At 48.6% G+C, this 20,036-nt stretch overlaps 1 protein-coding gene across 1 annotated transcript in view; it reads left to right on the top strand.

The window, feature by feature from the left end:
• Positions 1–2,519: 2,519 nt before the first annotated feature.
• Positions 2,520–20,036, top strand: part of cdh13 (cadherin 13, H-cadherin (heart)) — a gene marked incomplete at its 5' end in the record, with an annotated part of 453,399 nt that continues 435,882 nt past the window's right edge. The window contains one exon of the mRNA XM_079249495.1: positions 2,520–2,567. Coding sequence (XP_079105621.1) covers positions 2,520–2,567 — 48 coding nt within the window. The remainder of the gene's footprint in view (positions 2,568–20,036) is intronic.

The following is a 20,036-nucleotide window of genomic DNA, read 5'->3' as shown; positions in this document are numbered from 1 at the left end:
GGACACGCTGGAGGGATTATATCTCTCGGCTGGCCTGGGAACGCCTCGGGATCCCCCCCGCAGAGTTGGCAAATGTGTCTGGGGAGAGGGAAGTCTGGGCTTCCCTGCTTAGGCTGCTGCCCCCGCGACCCGACCCCGGATAAGCTGCAGAAGATGGATGGATGGATGGATGGACATATGTAAACATAAGCAGATTAAACATTATTGTCATTGTACAAGTGCAATAGAACTTATGCAGCAGCTCTAACGTTAAATAAATAAATAAAAATAAACACACAGTACAACTATATATAAAAACTACAGCTAAAATTATAACTTCGTTTAGGGACATAAAGACTGTTTTTTAGTCTGTTCTTGCTTTTCTAGTCCGGAAGGTTCTACCTGGGGCCAACAGTTCAACAAGATGGTGACCAGAGTGGGAGGAGTCTCTGAGGCCACTCTGGTCGCTCCTGAGACGTCGTCAGCTGATGGGAATGATGACAGTTGTCCATCATTCCCATCAGCGAGGACATGGGCGGCTGACTGCGCTCTGGCTGTTAGAGGAAGTTATAGTGGCGGAAAGAAAAATGGAAGAAAAAAAAGGAGGAAGAGTGATGGATGGAGGATGAAGGTAAAACAGCTGTTTGTCATGTGGGATGGAGGGAGGCATTATTTAGTTTGTTTGTTTGTTTGTTAAATCATCCTGTTAGCCAGCAGAGCTAGCTGAGATAGGATGATTTTTTTTTCGCACGGACCGCTTTAGGTCTTATTTTAATAAAGCTAGCTAACATTAGCTGCTGGGACCAGACTTAACATTACTTTTTGATTATTTATGATTAATTTAATATGTTTACTGTGTATTTTACAGCTCTTAAAAGTTACTGCTCACAAACAACATTAGTTATTTATGAAATGACCAATAAACATTTGGTCTGTTGTTGATTCTTCTGGATATAATGTGATAACTTTTTATTTTTTTAAATAATTTGAGTAAAACTGACTCATAGATCCGGTTTAGATGTTGTACTTTGTTCCAGAACCATAATATTTATCAAAAACTGGAAGTGTAATGTAAACTGTGCTTTTATGACTGTTAGCTCTTTGTACAGAAAAATAATCCGACGCCATGTAACCAGTTAGATTCAAGTTGACACCTTTTTAAACCCACATAAAATAAAAACAGATGTCTGGACAGATGTGTTCCTGCTGGCTGGTTGATGCTGCATTGGTGGTTGTACAGACTGGTTTCTTGCAGCTTTACTGGGACACAGACGGAGCTGTTGTTACTGTAATTCATCTGTTTTCATGCTGTTAAAGTCCGAATGTCTGCTTGTGTGCACGTGTGCGTCTGTGCATGAAGCACAATCATCTCCTGGTCCTGCAATCAGCGAGGACACCTGATGCCTGCTTCTTGTTTCATGTTTGGGATGAAATTCTGCATCTCTGGTCCGATGCAGCGTGCAGGTGGTCACATGGTCACACTTCCCACCACTCGGCATGCTGAGTCTCAGGCTCAGCTTTGGAACATTTAACCATCTCCACGGCCAGGCGAGCTCAGTCTGCAACAGCCTCAGTCCTCCCGCTGCTCAGCCTGACCCCCCCATTCAGCTCACAGCTCATCTGCCAGCTTCCATCTCCTCCTAACCTGGACCACATCATCATTCAGCAGGAAGATGGAATAAATCCTTCTCCTCTCCAGATCTGAGTCCAGGTTCTGCTTTCAGGTCTCTTTCTGTCGCCATCCGGCTCCTTGCAGCTGGAAACTTCTTTTTTATCTGCTAAATATGAGCAGATTCAGTTCCACTGACTTAAACTGGAAGTTGTGGCTGGAATACCTGCAGGAGACCCCCCCCCCAACACACACACACACACACACACACACACAAACACAAACACACACAAACACACACACACACACACACACACACACAAACACACACAAACACACACACACACACACACACACACACACACACAAACACACACACACACACACAGAGAACACACACCACACCAGGATGGTTTGGTGAGAAGTTTTTTCTGCTCGCGCCCCGCAGACGTCGCTGTGCGCGCGGAGGCGGTTCATAGCAGCTTCACGCGCGCGCTCTCACCTGCACTGATAACAAGATGCCACGAGCCGGAAGGGGTCTTTGCGCGTGCGTGTGACCGTGCATGACAACCTGCGCGAGGCGCTGATGGATCAGTTGATCACCTGCAACTCATTAATGACGTGTCGCGATAAGAGAGGAGGAAGCTGACCCGGTCCTCCTCCTCCCCCTCCCTCCCAGCCTCACCCCCCCCCCCCCCCCCCCCCCACCTCTCTGTCCTACTCATAAATCTATTGGTCGCGGTCTCGCCTTCATTTCCAGCGCGTGCTGCTCAGACTGCAGTTGTGTTTGGGGGAAGTTGGCAGCTGGAGGCTTTCCTCCCCCCCCCCCCACGCGCCGGTTGGACGCTGGAATTATGAGTAGAGCCCCCCCAGCCTCTCTCAGTCTGTCCTGAATCTGTTTGTGTTCCACAGCGACAGAAATAAAAGCAGCATGGAGACCGGACTCCGCATCCTCCTCCTGCAGATCCTCCTCAGCCAGGTAAGCCGCCGCCGAGCTCCGCCGCAGCACGCGGAGCGGTCCGCCGCACGCGGAAAGGTTCGCCGCCGCACGCGGAGCCGTGCGCTCCTATGGCAAGTCGGGTCTGCGCTCGCGCTCTGCCTGCCTGGTCAACTTTGTCCGAGTCTCCAAACGACGCGTCCGCGTTTCCACCTGTGTTGCTGCGCGTGCAGCCGCCGCGGCAAAGCAAGTTTATTCGTCCCGCCGCGCGCGCGGGCGCCACTTCTGGCTCCGAGGTGTTGTGGAGAAGGAATCAGAGCTGATTCACTTTGGGAATTCCTTTCCCATTTTCAGCTTTAGGAGGGAGAGGAGGAAGAGGAGGAAGAGGAGGTGGGAAGGGGCTTCAGAGGAGGCGCGCGCGCCCTGTCTGCGTGCAGATCACGGCTCCTGCTCTTGTCTCCAGTCATCTACATTCCACTCACACACCAACTTCAGCGTTTCTTTTGGGCTGTGAGGGCGCGTGTTTGTGGGAAGCGCGCACGCGGTCTTGGAGGCATTTCTCTCAGTATTCAGACGTGAGTTGTGTTGTGACGTGAAATGAAGCCCTAAAATCCCCTCCGTGGCGCGCCACGCGCACAGTTCCTCTCACTTTAACGCGGAGACTCAGAACAGCTGATTAGTCCAGTCCAACGAACCTGGTTGTGGTTTTAATCCCCAGACCTGCTCTGCCTCAGTGCCTTTCAGCAAGCAGCTCCTTGTTGAGCCTCTGAGGATCATCAGAAATCACTGAAGACTTGCTTTGTTTTCCTGTTTCCTCTGGTTGCTGCAAAGAATCCTGGCTGTTTGGAGAGTAGCTGCTGTAGGAAACTGCTGCTTCTCAGGCTCACCAGGATGTGTGGACAGACAGGCAGGCAGACGGGCAGGCAGGCAGGCAGACGGGCAGGCAGGCAGGCAGACGGGCGGGCAGGCAGACGGGCAGGCAGGCAGGCAGACGGGCGGGCAGGCAGACAGACAGGCAGACGGGCGGGCAGGCAGACAGACAGGCAGACGGGCAGGCAGGCAGACAGACAGGCAGACGGGCGGGCAGACAGACAGGCAGACGGGCGGGCAGACAGACAGGCAGACGGGCAGGCAGACAGGCAGGCAGGCAGACAGACAGGCAGACGGGCAGGCAGGCAGACAGACAGGCAGACGGGCAGGCAGGCAGACAGACAGGCAGACGGGCAGGTGTGCTTCAGTCCCATCCTACTAGTGCCTGTAAAGAAATGATTTAACTCCCTGTTTTATTGATTAGGACTTGCTCTGCCTCACACACACACACACACACACACACACGCTCTACATACACAAATCTCTTTTACTCTGGTCGTGAGGAGGTTTCCTCTGACTGGAAGACGGTTCTGACAACCAAGTGGCTGAATGCCGTGCAGGGATGGAGCTCCAGCAGGTTGGATGCCACGCGTCCTCCGGCGTGTTTCCACGGTTTAAACACGGCACTTACAACTCGACACCCTGTCTGACAGTTTTGATGTTTTAATAATTGGAAACGTCAGAGTTTCAGGATGTTTACATGCAGAACCATCTGGTTTCTCCTCTCTGGAAACGTCCTGCATGAGGGGTGTGTGTCGGCTTGAAGGAGCTTTTGGTCTTCATCGATGCTGAAGAGGGGAGCCAAGTGCCTCTCCAACACGAGAGCACATCTTAGGCTGCAATCAGTCACCGCTGTGCAACGCGGTGATTCTCCTTCCCACAGGTCAGGGGTCAAACCTCAGGCACGCTCTTCTGTCAGGTCCTGCACATGCAGGCGTCTTCATGTTGGTGGCTGGAACCTGCTGCTCCACCTGTCTGCCTCCACATGTCCTCCTCCACCTGTCCTCCTCCACCTGTCTGCCTCCACATGTCCTCCTCCACCTGTCTGCCTCCACCTGTCCGCCTTCACCTGTCTGCCTTCACCTGTCTGCCTCCACCTGTCCTCCTCCACCTGTCCGCCTCCACCTGTCCTCCTCCACCTGTCCGCCTCCACCTGTCCGCCTCCACCTGTCCTCCTCCACCTGTCCTCCTCCACCTGTCCGCCTCCACATGTCCTCCTCCACCTGTCCGCCTCCACCTGTCCTCCTCCACTCTGTCCTCCTCCACCTGTCTGCCTCCACCTGTCTGCCTCCACCTGCGGCGTCTCCGTGCGGAGCAACCATTCAGACAGACAGCTGGGAGCTGCAGGACTCTCCTCCTGCCATCTCTCCCTCCTCTCTTTGCTCCTTTTTGCTGTTGTTAGATCTTATTTTAATTTCTCCCCAGGTTTGTTTGTTTGTTTCTGCAGACTCCTTGTTTACTTGAATTCATTTGATTTTACAAACGTAATCCAGACTGTGGTTTGTCTCCGCTCCCTCTCTCCTGAGGAGGGGGGTGGGGAAGATCCCAGTTGGAGTTCTGGGCACCTGGTGTGTCTGCTGGAAGGTTTGCTGTGGTGGACGTTTACGTCTACGGTGACCATCAGACTCCTGAAGTTCCCGCTGAAGCTGCTGCAGACGTAGAGAGGCGGATGGAGGTCAGGTCTGCAGAAGGATGTGTGATGCTGATGACAGGGTTGCCATGGCGTCCTGTTTCTCAGACGAAGCTTCCGGCGGCAGAAAGTCCCATTTTCTACTTTCATCCTTCTGTTTTACTCTGATTTCTCTCTGAATGTCAGTGCAGTTTATGATGGCAGCAACAGGTGGGAGACGTGAGTAAAGCTTCACGCGAGCAGCCAGCAGAGGTTTGTTCGCTTCTCTGTTGAGTCATTTCTAATCATAGACACCAGATTTATTTGTCACTCATTAAAGACTCACACATCTCCGTCCTCTGCAGAACATAATGAGCGGCGCCGCAGATGGAGGCTGTCATGTCCGTCACCGGATACGATCAATTATCCCTCCAAACGCAGACCCCAGCCCAAGCTCTTGATCTTCATCACACCGTCTGCTCAGACCTGCCATCACTCTGTCGCAAAGTTCCGGCCTTTTCTTCTGTTATTCTGGCGTCCAGCTGAAGAGCGACGCTGTGACGAGCTGGAAGGTCTAATTAGGACTCTAACGAGGAATGCCAGTCATCAGGACAGGAATGTTCCTTCCTCTGCTTTTCTTCCCACCTCACTGGGCTGCACTCATCTCCTTTCACGCCGTTTCTTCCCTCGCTAGTTATAAAAGGTTAATCCTGACTGAAACCTGCAAACATTCTGAGGCCCAAAGTGGACGTAAACTTCCCCATCTGGTGTTTCCAAAAGTCTAAAAATGTCTGAAGTTGAATTCAGCTTTGTTTGTTTGCATCAAGCTAATTCATGATAATCCGCCTCGTTCGCTGCTTTAGACATCTGGTCGGAAAAACTCTGAAAGATTTGATTCTGAAATTTCATTTAGTCAAGTTTTATTGTTTCACTTCTAGATTCTATTTTTCTGGGTTCCAGTTTGGAAACAGGCACCGATATCTGTGGAGTTTTCATGAAAACATGTTTTCTTACGTTCCCGACGGGCGTCGGCCTCATGAAACACAGTAAAACGCCGTAATCACAGGTCGATTCTGTGTCTCTGAAGGCATCGTGGTGCGTTCAGGTTGGCTAGAGAGTCGGTGACGTCAGTACCAGGTAGTCGGCGTTCCAGATGCACCAGCTGATAGATGAGGATCTACAGATGCTGAAGAAGAAAATCACAAACCTGTCATAGAAATGTCGTCACCATGACAACAGCAGGCCGTTTAGGTGATCTGTGACGAATAAGCCACGTAGTGACCTGACTTTTTACAAACAAGCTGCAGCAACGTAACTATTGATAACAACTCGCTGCTGTTTACGTAACAGACACAAAGTAAACAACAACAGGAGGTCCTGCAGCCATCTTTACATCTGGAATCTCAGGATCCGACTTCCCAGCCCGGAATCCTGCAGTTGCTTCATCATATCCTGCAAAAACATCGCAGAATTCCCAGTTCTTAGGACAGCTGGATCAGATAGCGGCGGTGTTCATGCGTGGTGATTAAACTACAAATCCCATCATGCCTGCAGGAAGAGATGGCCCAGTGTGCAGCTACACGTCTGGTCCAAAACTTCATTCATCGTCGTCTCGAGGTCTTTAATGTAACTGACTGAAATCTGTGAGGACCTGCGAGGACCCGCGTGGAACTGCCAGGACCTGTGAGGACCTGCCAGGACCTGCCAAGACCTGCCAGGACCCGTGTGGAACTGCCAGGACCTGTGAGGACCTGCCAGGACCTGCCAAGACCTGCCAGGACCCGCGTGGAACTGCCAGGACCTGTGAGGACCTGCCAGGACCTGCCAAGACCTGCCAGGACCCGCGTGGAACTGCCAGGACCTGTGAGGACCTGCCAGGACCTGCCAAGACCTGCCAGGACCCGCGTGGAACTGCCAGGACCTGTGAGGACCTGCCAGGACCCGCGTGGAACTGCCAGGACCTGTGAGGACCTGCGAGGACCCGCGTGGAACTGCCAGGACCTGTGAGGACCTGCGAGGACCCGCGTGGACCTGCCAGGACCTGTGAGGACCTGCCAGGACCTGCGGGGACCTGCGTTACTGCATCTCCAACCATCAGCTGATAAACATGCGTCCGACGTGCTTCCGTCTCCCTGTGGACTGTTTTCGGTGTGAAAACACACCTCCAGTGTGTGTGAAAGTCTTCCTGTGACGTTTTTATACCTTATTTATGCAGATTCTGCTGTTATTGACAGAAAACTCTTCCATGAAATAAAACCACCGTATCGGCGCGCGCACACACACACACACACACACACACACACACACACACACACACACACACACACACACACACACACACACACACACACACACACACACACACCTGCACGGCTTCCCTTGTAACGGGAGATTCTGAAACACGGACTGAGTTTTTTTATCTATCTGTGTACTCCCCTGGGACCAGAGTCGAGCAGCGGTGCGATGTAATGGGCTATAAGGTCAAACGTTATCTAAACTCCACTGAAGGAGGGTGTGACCTTTGAGGGAAACAGTCTTCTTCAATCTTCTTTCTCCTGCCGTTGCCACTGCACTCTCCGGGGGAAGGGAGGCGTAGGCAGAAGATGAAGCCAGGGAGGATGAGGTATAGAGCCACTGAGAGCAGTAATTAAAGTAAATATGTCCCCTTCGCGCTCCATTAGAATCTGCCTGCATTTGATATAAGTGGCCTAATTATGCAAAACACCAGTGGACATTGCGTGGTTTAATCGTGAAATGTGCCAAGTGGTGGGGAAACAGAGGAAAAAGGAAAACTCTGTGTCCTCGGAGAGTAGATTAATGGCTTATTTGCCAGAGAAGAGACGGAGTAGCATGACCAGACACAAGAAAAGGCCTCAGTAACCGTGTGTGAAGGACACAGCAGCACAAAGCGAAGCTTTCCCTCCAGTTCATCACGTTTTCATCTCAGCTTGCTCTCCTCTTGTCAGTTCAGCGGTCAGACAAGCAGATAAACAAGCACACAGATAAAGTGTGTGACAAACAGACAAAGAGCCATAAAGATACTCAGGTCAAGATAACAGATGAAAGAAAAGCAGCTTTCTCCTCAGAGCCGTGTACAAAATCATCAGGATGAGAAAAAGCCAGATGTAGCAAAGACTCTTCCTCTCATCTTCCTCCTCGTCTTGCTCAGCAGCCATTATTTCTATCCGCTGGCCTTTTTCCATCACAACACACACAAGTTCTGCAGGACTGAGGCTGAACCTTCTCTTTGCAGCATGATTGTGACGACTCCTGTCTTTTCCTCTAAAGGTGACGCTGGCGTTGCAGCGTTCATGCTGAAGGCTTCACGCTCATCTGTCTTTAATGCTGCTATCAGGCTACGATACAGGCCACGGCAGGTTGCATTAGCCTTTTAGTGTTGCATTTTTTCTGCTCAGTAAAGGTAATAGATGTGTTGCAGACTCATAACTAAGTGGCACTTACAGACCACTGAAGAGCAATAAGAGCAGGTCAGTGTGTGCTCCGGATGGTGGACGTGATGCGTAAACACTTGACTGAGATGAAAATTTGCTGAAATACTTTGTTTGCTGCAGCAATTTAAAGCAAATTAATAGTAAAAGCTTCATATTAGACTTGACGTGTTTCTCCAAAGATCTTTTCTTTATTAAAAGAGATTATTTCTATAAATATAACAATTCAACAAAAGGCTCACCATTTGCTTTCACCACCACATCTGTTATAGAGCAGCCATTACTGCGGGTAAATGCTGGTGAAGGTAGTATAGACAACTGAGTTTTACGAGACGGGTTGAGAGGGCGCTGATCAGCGTTTGCTTGCTTTTACAGGTACAGTGTAAATGTTAATGTATGTGGACAAAAGCATCAGAGAAATGATTTCAGCAGGACAAAATGAAGCAACAAAGCAGATTCACATGTAGCTGAATATTTCAGGCCAAATTACTGGAATGAAATGGCATTATTTATTGAACCCTAAATAAACCACAAACTTAAATATAGTCTGCTGCTGCCTCTGTTGCTTCGCTGTATAATGCCTACATATATTTTCTTCTTCTGGACATTTTGGGTTTTTTTTGTGACATAATTTGAAAATTAAAAAGATCAGAAGGTGTTTAAGCAAACAGATGATGTGGACACTTCACATTGGTGAAACACCAAATCCTTGAATCCATCTTCAGCGGTGACTGAAGATGGTAGTATCTAGAACGTTGTTCCTGTCTGGATGGTGGTATCCAGAATGTTGTTCCTGTTCTGGATGGTAGTATCCAGAACGTTGTTCCTGTTCTGGATGGTAGTATCCAGAATGTTGTTCCTGTTCTGGATGGTAGTATCCAGAACGTTGTTCCTGTTCTGGATGGTAGTATCCAGAATGTTGTTCCTGTTCTGGATGGTAGTATCCAGAATGTTGTTCCTGTTCTGGATGGTAGTATCCAGAACGTTGTTCCCATTCTGGATGGTAGTATCCAGAACGTTGTTCCGGTTCTGGATGGTAGTATCCAGAATGTTGTTCCTGTTCTGGATGGTAGTATCCAGAATGTTGTTCCTGTTCTGGATGGTAGTATCCAGAATGTTGTTCCTGTTCTGGATGGTAGTATCCAGAACGTTGTTCCTGTTCTGGATGGTAGTATCCAGAACGTTGTTCCTGTTCTGGATGGTAGTATCCAGAACGTTGTTCCTGTTCTGGATGGTAGTATCCAGAATGTTGTTCCTGTTCTGGATGGTAGTATCCAGAATGTTGTTCCTGTTCTGGATGGTAGTATCCAGAACGTTGTTCCTGTTCTGGATGGTAGTATCCAGAACGTTGTTCCTGTTCTGGATGGTAGTATCCAGAACGTTGTTCCTGTTCTGGATGGTAGTATCCAGAATGTTGTTCCTGTTCTGGATGGTAGTATCCAGAATGTTGTTCCCATTCTGGATGGTAGTATCCAGAACGTTGTTCCCGTTCTGGATGGTAGTATCCAGAACGTTGTTCCGGTTCTGGATGGTAGTATCCAGAATGTTGTTCCTGTTCTGGATGGTAGTATCCAGAATGTTGTTCCTGTTCTGGATGGTAGTATCCAGAATGTTGTTCCTGTTCTGGATGGTAGTATCCAGAATGTTGTTCCTGTTCTGGATGGTAGTATCCAGAATGTTGTTCCTGTTCTGGATGGTAGTATCCAGAACGTTGTTCCTGTTCTGGATGGTAGTATCCAGAATGTTGTTCCTGTTCTGGATGGTAGTATCCAGAATGTTGTTCCTGTTCTGGATGGTAGTATCCAGAACGTTGTTCCTGTTCTGGATGGTAGTATCCAGAACGTTGTTCCCGTTCTGGATGGTAGGATCCAGAACGTTGTTCCCGTTCTGGATGGTAGGATCCAGAACGTTGTTCCGGTTCTGGATGGTAGGATCCAGAACGTTGTTCCGGTTCTGGATGGTAGGATCCAGAACGTTGTTCCTGTTCTGGATGGTAGTATCCAGGATGTTGTTCCTGTTCTGGATGGTACTATCCAGGATGTTGTTCCTGTTCTGGATGGTAGTATCCAGAACGTTGTTCCTGTTCTGGATGGTAGTATCCAGAATGTTGTTCCCGTTCTGGATGGTAGTATCCAGAACGTTGTTCCCGTTCTGGATGGTAGGATCCAGAACGTTGTTCCGGTTCTGGATGGTAGGATCCAGAATGTTGTTCCGGTTCTGGATGGTAGTATCCAGAACGTTGTTCCGGTTCTGGATGGTAGTATCCAGAACGTGTTTCCGGTTCTGGATGGTAGTATCCAGAATGTTGTTCCTGTTCTGGATGGTACTATCCAGGATGTTGTTCCTGTTCTGGATGGTAGTATCCAGAATGTTGTTCCCGTTTTGGATGGTAGTATCCAGAACATTGTTCCCGTTCTGGATGGTAGTATCTAGAACGTTGTTCCTGTTTTGGATGGTAGTATCCAGAACGTTGTTCCTGTTCTGGAAGGTAGTATCCAGAACGTTGTTCCCGTTTTGGATGGTAGTATCCAGAACATTGTTCCTGTTCTGGAAGGTAGTATCCAGAACGTTGTTCCCGTTCTGGATGGTAGTATCTAGAAGGTTGTTCCTGTTCTGGATGGTAGTATCCAGAATGTTGTTCCCGTTCTGGATGGTAGTATCCAGAATGTTGTTCCCATTCTGGATGGTAGTATCTAGAACGTTGTTCCTGTTCTGGATGGTAGTATCCAGAATGTTGTTCCCGTTCTGGATGGTAGTATCTAGAACGTTGTTCCTGTTCTGGAAGGTAGTATCCAGAACGTTGTTCCTGTTCTGGATGGTCGTATCCAGGATGTTGTTCCCGTTCTGGATGGTAGTATCTAGAAGGTTGTTCCTGTTCTGGATGGTCGTATCCAGGATGTTTTGTTCCCGTTCTGGATGGTAGTATCCAGAACGTTGTTCCTGTTCTGGATGGTAGTATCCAGAACGTTGTTCCCGTTCTGGACTATAGTATCCTGAATGTTGTTCCTGTTCTGGATGGTAGTACCTAGAAGGTTGTTCCTGTTCTGGATGGTAGTATCCAGAATGTGTTTCCTGTTGTGGATGGTAGTATCCAGAACGTTGTTCCTGTTCTGGATGGTAGTATCTAGAACGTTGTTCCTGTTCTGGATGGTCGTATCCAGGATGTTTTGTTCCCGTTTTGGATGGTAGTATCCAGAACGTTGTTCCCGTTCTGGATGGTAGTATCTAGAAGATTGTTCCTGTTCTGGATGGTTGTATCCAGGATCTTTGTTCCCGTTTCGGATGGTAGTATCCAGAACGTTGTTCCCGTTCCGGATGATAGTATCTAGAAGGTTGTTCCTGTTCTGGAAGGTAGTATCTAGAAGGTTGTTCCTGTTCTGGATGGTCCTATCCAGGATGTTGTTCCCGTTTCGGATGGTAGTATCCAGAATGTTGTTCCCGTTCTGGATGGTAGTATGTAGAACGTTGTTCCTGTTCTGGATGGTAGTATCCAGCATGTTGTTCCTGTTTTGGATGGTAGTATCCAGAACGTTGTCCCTGTTCTGGAAGGTAGTATCTAGAAGGTTGTTCCTGTTCTGGATGGTCGTATCCAGGATGTTGTTCCCGTTTCGGATGGTAGTATCCAGAATGTTGTTCCCGTTCTGGATGGTAGCATCTAGAAGGTTGTTCCTGTTCTGGATGGTAGTATCCAGAATGTTGTTCCCGTTTTGGATGGTAGTATCCAGAATGTTGTTCCCGTTCTGGATGGTAGTATGTAGAACGTATTCCCGTTCTGGATGGTAGTATCCAGAATGTTGTTCCCGTTCTGGATGGTAGTATGTAGAACGTTGTTCCTGTTCTGGATGGTAGTATCCAGAACGTTGTTCCTGTTCTGGATGGTCGTATCCAGAACGTTGTTCCTGTTCTGGATGGTAGTATCCAGAACGTTGTTCCTGTTTTGGATGGTAGTATCCAGAACGTATTCCCGTTCTGGATGGTAGTATCCAGAACGTTGTCCCTGTTTTGGATGGTAGTATCCAGCATGTTGTTCCTGTTTTGGATGGTAGTATCCAGAACGTTGTCCCTGTTCTGGAAGGTAGTATCTAGAAGGTTGTTCCTGTTCTGGATGGTCGTATCCAGGATGTTGTTCCCGTTTCGGATGGTAGTATCCAGAATGTTGTTCCCGTTCTGGATGGTAGTATCTAGAAGGTTGTTCCTGTTCTGGATGGTAGTATCCAGAATGTTGTTCCCGTTTTGGATGGTAGTATCCAGAATGTTGTTCCCGTTCTGGATGGTAGTATGTAGAACGTATTCCCGTTCTGGATGGTAGTATCCAGAATGTTGTTCCCGTTCTGGATGGTAGTATGTAGAACGTTGTTCCTGTTCTGGATGGTAGTATCCAGAACGTTGTCCCTGTTTTGGATGGTAGTATCCAGAACGTATTTCCGTTCTGGATGGTGGTATCCAGGATGTTGTTCCCGTTCTGGATGGCAGTATCTTGAACGTTGTTCCCGTTTCGGATGGCAGTATCTTGAACGTCGTTCCCGTTTCGGATGGTAGTATCCAGAACGTTGTTCCCGTTTCGGATGGTAGTATCCAGAACGTTGTTCCCGTTTCGGATGGTAGTATCCAGAATGTTGTTCCTGTTCTGAACTATAGTATCCTGAATGTCGTTCCTGTTGTGGACGGTAGTATCCAGAACGTTGTTCCCGTTCTGGATGGTAGTATCCAGAACGTTGTTCCTGTTCTAGATCACAGCAGACTGTTACTACCAACTAACTTACCAACTAAAACAGCCTGTTTTCTTGTAGTTCTGTGACTCTGAGTGAAATCAGAACACAAGATTATGAGGAATAAAACAGTTTAATCATGCTGATAAATCCCGACTGTCGTGCACATGCATACAGTATCCAGCATGAAGTCACTCTGCTTAATCCACTGTGATTGTTCAGTTCTTCTCTTTGATCATTCTGTTGACTTGTTCCAGAAGTCTTGTTTGTCAGGTGATTCACAGCTGATCGTAAGCTCTGTGGTAGAAAAACAGACTAAATTCTGTGTTTCCTGCTGTAAAAGATAAACTCAGCTGCACCTTTGTTGTGAATACGATGTTGTGGAACGTGGAGACGTGGACCCAAGATGCAGAACGGAGAGGCAGAGGAAACACTTAGACTTATCTTTAATAAAGGTATAACTGCAAACAAACACACCGAGACGCATAAATACACAGTGAACATAAGGCGTAATGGATGAGCCAGCTACATCCAGGTCAGCTAATGAACTGGAACACATGGAAAACTAATAAATAAGATGGGACACCAGAACTCAGACTGACCACAAAACCAGCAGGCGTGAGTTGTATTCTTTCAAACCCTGACTGGAATTTTACTTCTCTCGACATATCCAGCCAGGAAACCTTCTCAAGTTCAAAATGGAACCAGATCTTTTTGACTTTTACAAGAAGTCCCACCAGCTTTCTCATTTTCTCCCTTCTCTCCTTCCGTCTGCATCTCTCAGCCCATTTCTGCCTTCCTTTCTTCATTCTCCCTCCTTCTTTTGTCTTCACCTGATAGGCAGAAAGCTTGCATGCATGTATTTATTTCCTCCACTCAGCCTGTTTTTTACCCCGGCTTCACTGCAAGATGTGGAGACGTATCAAACCCGTTTCTTTTTCCCTCTCCTCGCAGTTCAGCGCCTGCTGTCTAGATGGCGACAGAATGCCAGATATTTTTTGGAGGGATGTCAGGGATAATCGACATTCAGATGTACATGTTTAAACAAAGTGTGTAGGTGTGTACGAGTGCATTTGTGAGTATGCACGTGTTTCAGAACATGTTTTGTTGAGATAAAGTGGCCCTTTAAACCTCTGAACTTAACCGTCAAGAAATGGGCAGAAACTGGAGGACTAATTTGAAGTGAGAACACAAAGCACTACATCGGTGCCTACGCAGCCAGGTCACTTCAAGGCAATTAAAATAGCTCTTCTCTCTTATTGCTTTTGATGTCAGCGTGCAGGGAATGAGAGTCAGTGACAGGGGAGGCTGCCACTTCAGTTGGATTCTTTTCCACAATTAATGTCGCTCTCCATTCAGAGGTTTATCTCATATTAATGCGGGCAGGTTGGAGGCTCTGAGCCTACAAATGAATTAAATGACGGAGCAAAAAGAATTACGGCGGATAAAAAGGCGACGGACATGCCACTGGATTGGTAATATCCCCACTCCTGACAGTTTTATGTGCAGGTTTCACTGTGTTCTGAAGAAGTTTGCAATGCGACTGCCTTCATTATCTTCTCTTTGATGTGAGAAGTATTCAGCGCATCATTTTTTGCAGTTCCCCGTGTACACAATAAAGTTGTCTTTATTTCAAAGGATTTGCCTCAATGCTTGGATGCTGTAGAAGCAAGTAAAGCGGAGATCAACATATGAAGGCAGGTTCTTTTCTTCCTTATTAACACGACCGGCACTGCGGCTGAGGACACGTTGATCTGAATCCTGCTCCGTTTACCTGGAAAGTTGCTTCATTTGTGGCTTTGTGTGAGCCTGAGCCTCAGTCTGAATACAGACGCAGGTCTGAATACAGGAAGCATTGTAGGTTCAGCACGTCGTAGGTAAACACAACCAACACATACGAACTTGTGGGGCGACAGGCGGATCTGGAGGGAGAAATGTGTCACGGTCTGACCTGGAAGGTTTTAGCAACAGTTCTGATAGAAACATGATGCACCCAGACCACTAGGATCAGATCTACCCAGATCTACTCAGGCCAGGATCCGATCCAACTAGACCTCCAGGATCCGATCCAACTAGACCTCTAGAATCCGGTCCACCAAGACCCCTAGGATCAGATCCACCCAGACTGCTAGGATCGGGTCTACCTAGACCTCTAGGATCAAATCCACCTAGACCTGTAGGATCTGATCCACCTAGACCGCAAGGGTCCAATCCACCCAGTACACTAGGATCAGATCCACCTTGACCTCTAGGATCCAATCCACCCACATCTCTAGGATTAGATCCACCCAGACCGCTAGGATTGGGTCTAACTAGACCTTTAGGATCAAATCCACCTAGACCTGTAGGATCTGATCCACCTAGACCGCAAGGGTCCAATCCACCCAGTACACTAGGATCAGATCCACCTTGACCTCTAGGATCCAATCCACCCACATCTCTAGGATCAGATCCACCCAGACCGCTAGGATCGGGTCTACCTAGACCTCTAGGATCAAATCCACCTAGACCTATAGGATCTGATCCACCTAGACCGCAAGGGTCCAATCCACCCAGTACACTAGGATCAGATCCACCTTGACCTTTAGGATCCAATCCACCCACATCTCTAGGATTAGATCCACCCAGACCGCTAGGATCGGGTCTAACTAGACCTTTAGGATCAAATCCACCTAGACCTGTAGGATCTGATCCACCTAGACCGCAAGGGTCCAATCCACCCAGTACACTAGGATCAGATCCACCTTGACCTCTAGGATCCAATCCACCCACATCTCTAGGATCAGATCCACCCAGACCGCTAGGATCGGGTCTACCTAGACCTTTAGGATCAAATCCACCTAGACCTGTAGGATCTGATACACCTAGACCGCAAGGGTCCAATCCACCCAGTACACTAGGATCAGATCCACCTTGACCTCTAGGATCCAATCCACCCACATCTCTAGGATCAGATCCACCCAGACCGCTAGGATCGGGTCTACCTAGACCTTTAGGATCAAATCCACCTAGACCTGTAGGATCTGATCCACCTAGACCGCAAGGGTCCAATCCACCCAGTACACTAGGATCAGATCCACCTTGACCTCTAGGATCCAATCCACCCACATCTCTAGGATTAGATCCACCCAGACCGCTAGGATCGGGTCTACCTAGACCTTTAGGATCAAATCCACCTAGACCTGTAGGATCTGATCCACCTAGACCGCAAGGGTCCAATCCACCCAGTACACTAGGATCAGATCCACCTTGACCTCTAGGATCCAATCCACCCACATCTCTAGGATTAGATCCACCCAGACCGCTAGGATCGGGTCTAACTAGACCTTTAGGATCAAATCCACCTAGACCTGTAGGATCTGATCCACCTAGACCGCAAGTGTCCAATCCACCCAGTACACTAGGATCAGATCCACCTTGACCTCTAGGATCCAATCCACCCACATCTCTAGGATTAGATCCACCCAGACCACTGCATATCCATGTTTCTTGCCTCTTTGGAGAGTGAAACCTTCTTTGTAAAAGGTCCGATTCCTTTTAGAAGTGCAATGAGAACACAATCTTAATCTGGAATAATGTCCCCCTCCCCCCACCTGACTGAGTCCCCAATCGGACCGAGTCTAGGGGATTCTCCTGATATGAATACAGCTTAAGAGGACCCAACCTCTGGAACCAGTTTTCTATATTCAATATCAGCTTGATGACTGTCAGTTTAGTGTCAGTTTTCTGAACAGGACCAAGTTCCAGCTTTGAGTCATTCATCCGGGAATTTAACCTGCAAACCTGAAATGATTAAAATCGAGAGTTTAGGGCATGGAGCAGTCCATCTGCATAAGTGCAAGGATAGCTATTTGCAAGCACACTTAAGGGCTTCTGGTGAAGTACGTAGTGCTGCGAGCCTCCTGGGAAGGCTGAGGCAGCGGTAATGAAGGTAAAGATGAGACTGTGGCTTTGGTTGAGGTCTAGCGAGAGAAGTGCATAGATTTCCACAGAGATGCTCGATCCACCTCCTCACTTTCATGCTTCCTTATTCAAATGACTGGAAAAATGGCCGGTTGTTATGAAAAAGGGAGGCATATTTATATTTCTGACATATTTTTACTGGCCAGCAGTGGTGCACACCCACATTAATGAGTTGGCCTCTGCCCCTCTCATCATCTGAACTTCGCCTCTCTTATCAGCTCTGAGGAAGATGCCGGATAGGCTTACTGCCACTGAGATTCCCTGAGAAGTGAGCTGACTGCATTTGATTTTCATTAGGATTGCATGTCTTTACTGTCACATCCTCCTTGCACGCTTTACTGGACGCAATTTTCCGCTGTGGTGCCCCCCCATCCTGACGACTTGGTTTTCACGCTGCAGTGGAGTCACACCGGGTGGTCGGATATCTGTGCATTCACCATTACAGGCCCACCCTGTGCTTGACCTGCTCAAAGGAGGCTTTTGTACAGAGGGACCCGCTAAGTAGACAATCTGTTGGCGCTCTGAGATGAGTCACTTTCAGAATTACAGCAACTTCAGAAGTCAAATTGTGGTCGCGCATACACACACTGCTGAAGCCTGACACTGCTGAGACAAGTTCATGTTAGCGCTCCACAGAGGGCCTCGCAGATCGATTGGAGATAATTATTTCTAATGGAGTCAGAGGAGGAAGAGGAGTGCCCTTTTTATCAAGCTAGATTGTGTGTACTTATGGCTACCGGAGTATTTGACTTGGGCTCTTTTTTTTCTCTGAGATTAAATTACAGCAAATGACTTGACCGCCAACTTCTGATATCAAACCTAACTTTCTCACTGGAGACTGAGCCATGAGCTCTCCGGTTTAGAGTTTCAGAGCCCAGAAAACAGACAAATTTATAAGTTAACTTTTATTTAACTTTGCTTTGCGAGTGTGGACAAGACTATCAGGGGGGCAAGTTCAAAAGGTCAATAGGAAGGGAAGTTGGTTGCTTTGGGCGCAGCATGAGGATGTGGTAGTAGGGGGATCAGGTCTGGTTTATAGTCTGGTGGTAGACTGCATCCTGATGTGGTTGTGGGGGGATCAGGTCTGGTCTATAGTCTGGTGGTAGACTGGATCCTGGTATGGTAGTGGGGGGGATCAGGTCTGGTCTATAGTCTGGTGGTAGACTGCATCCTGATGTGGTTGTGGGGGGATCAGGTCTGGTCTATAGTCTGGTGGTAGACTGCATCCTGATGTGGTTGTGGGGGGATCAGGTCTGGTCTATAGTCTGGTGGTAGACTGGATCCTGATATGGTAGTGGGGGGGATCAGGTCTGGTCTATAGTCTGGTGGTAGACTGCATCCTGATGTGGTTGTGGGGGGATCAGGTCTGGTTTATAGTCTGGTGGTAGACTGCATCCTGATGTGGTTGTGGGGGGATCAGGTCTGGTCTATAGTCTGGTGGTAGACTGGATCCTGGTATGGTAGTGGGGGGGATCAGGTCTGGTCTATAGTCTGGTGGTAGACTGCATCCTGATGTGGTTGTGGGGGGATCAGGTCTGGTCTATAGTCTGGTGGTAGACTGGATCCTGGTATGGTAGTGGGGGGGATCAGGTCTGGTTTATAGTCTGGTGGTAGACTGCATCCTGATGTGGTTGTGGGGGGATCAGGTCTGGTCTATAGTCTGGTGGTAGACTGCATCCTGATGTGGTTGTGGGGGGATCAGGTCTGGTCTATAGTCTGGTGGTAGACTGGATCCTGATGTAGTTGTGGGGGGATCAGGTCTGGTCTATAGTCTGGTGGTAGACTGGATCCTGATGTAGTTGTGGGGGGATCAGGTCTGGTTTATAGTCTGGTGGTAGACTGGATCCTGGTATGGTAGTGGGGGGATCAGGTCTGGTTTATAGTCTGGTGGTAGACTGGATCCTGATGTGATTATGAGGGATCAGGTCTGGTCTATAGTCTGGTGGTAGACTGGATCCTGGTATGGTAGTGGAGGGATCAGGTCTGGTCTATAGTCTGGTGGTAGACTGGATCCTGGTATGGTAGTGGGGGGGATCAGGTCTGGTCTATAGTCTGGTGGTAGACTGCATCCTGATGTGGTTGTGGGGGGATCAGGTCTGGTTTATAGTCTGGTGGTAGACTGGATCCTGGTATGGTAGTGGGGGGGATCAGGTCTGGTCTATAGTCTGGTGGTAGACTGCATCCTGATGTGGTTGTGGGGGGATCAGGTCTGGTCTATAGTCTGGTGGTAGACTGCATCCTGATGTGGTTGTGGGGGGATCAGGTCTGGTCTATAGTCTGGTGGTAGACTGGATCCTGGTATGGTAGTGGAGGGGATCAGGTCTGGTCTATAGTCTGGTGGTAGACTGGATCCTGGTATGGTAGTGGAGGGATCAGGTCTGGTCTATAGTCTGGTGGTAGACTGGATCCTGGTATGGTAGTGGAGGGATCAGGTCTGGTCTATAGTCTGGTGGTAGACTGGATCCTGGTATGGTAGTGGGGGGGATCAGGTCTGGTTTATAGTCTAGTGGTAGACTGGATCCTGATGTAGTTGTGGGGGGATCAGGTCTGGTTTATAGTCTGGTGGTAGACTGGATCCTGGTATGGTAGTGGGGGGATCAGGTCTGGTCTATAGTCTGGTGGTAGACTGGATCCTGGTATGGTAGTGGGGGGGATCAGGTCTGGTTTATAGTCTAGTGGTAGACTGGATCCTGATGTGGTTGTGGGGGGATCAGGTCTGGTTTATAGTCTGGTGGTAGACTGGATCCTGGTATGGTAGTGGGGGGATCAGGTCTGGTCTATAGTCTGGTGGTAGACTGGATCCTGGTATGGTAGTGGAGGGATCAGGTCTGGTCTATAGTCTGGTGGTAGACTGGATCCTGGTATGGTAGTGGGGGGGATCAGGTCTGGTCTATAGTCTGGTGGTAGACTG

This window comes from Telmatherina bonti (assembly GCF_933228915.1).
Source record: "Telmatherina bonti genome assembly, chromosome: 2".
NCBI classification, from domain to species: domain Eukaryota; kingdom Metazoa; phylum Chordata; class Actinopteri; order Atheriniformes; family Telmatherinidae; genus Telmatherina; species Telmatherina bonti.
This window is presented reverse-complemented; position numbering and strand designations above follow the sequence as displayed.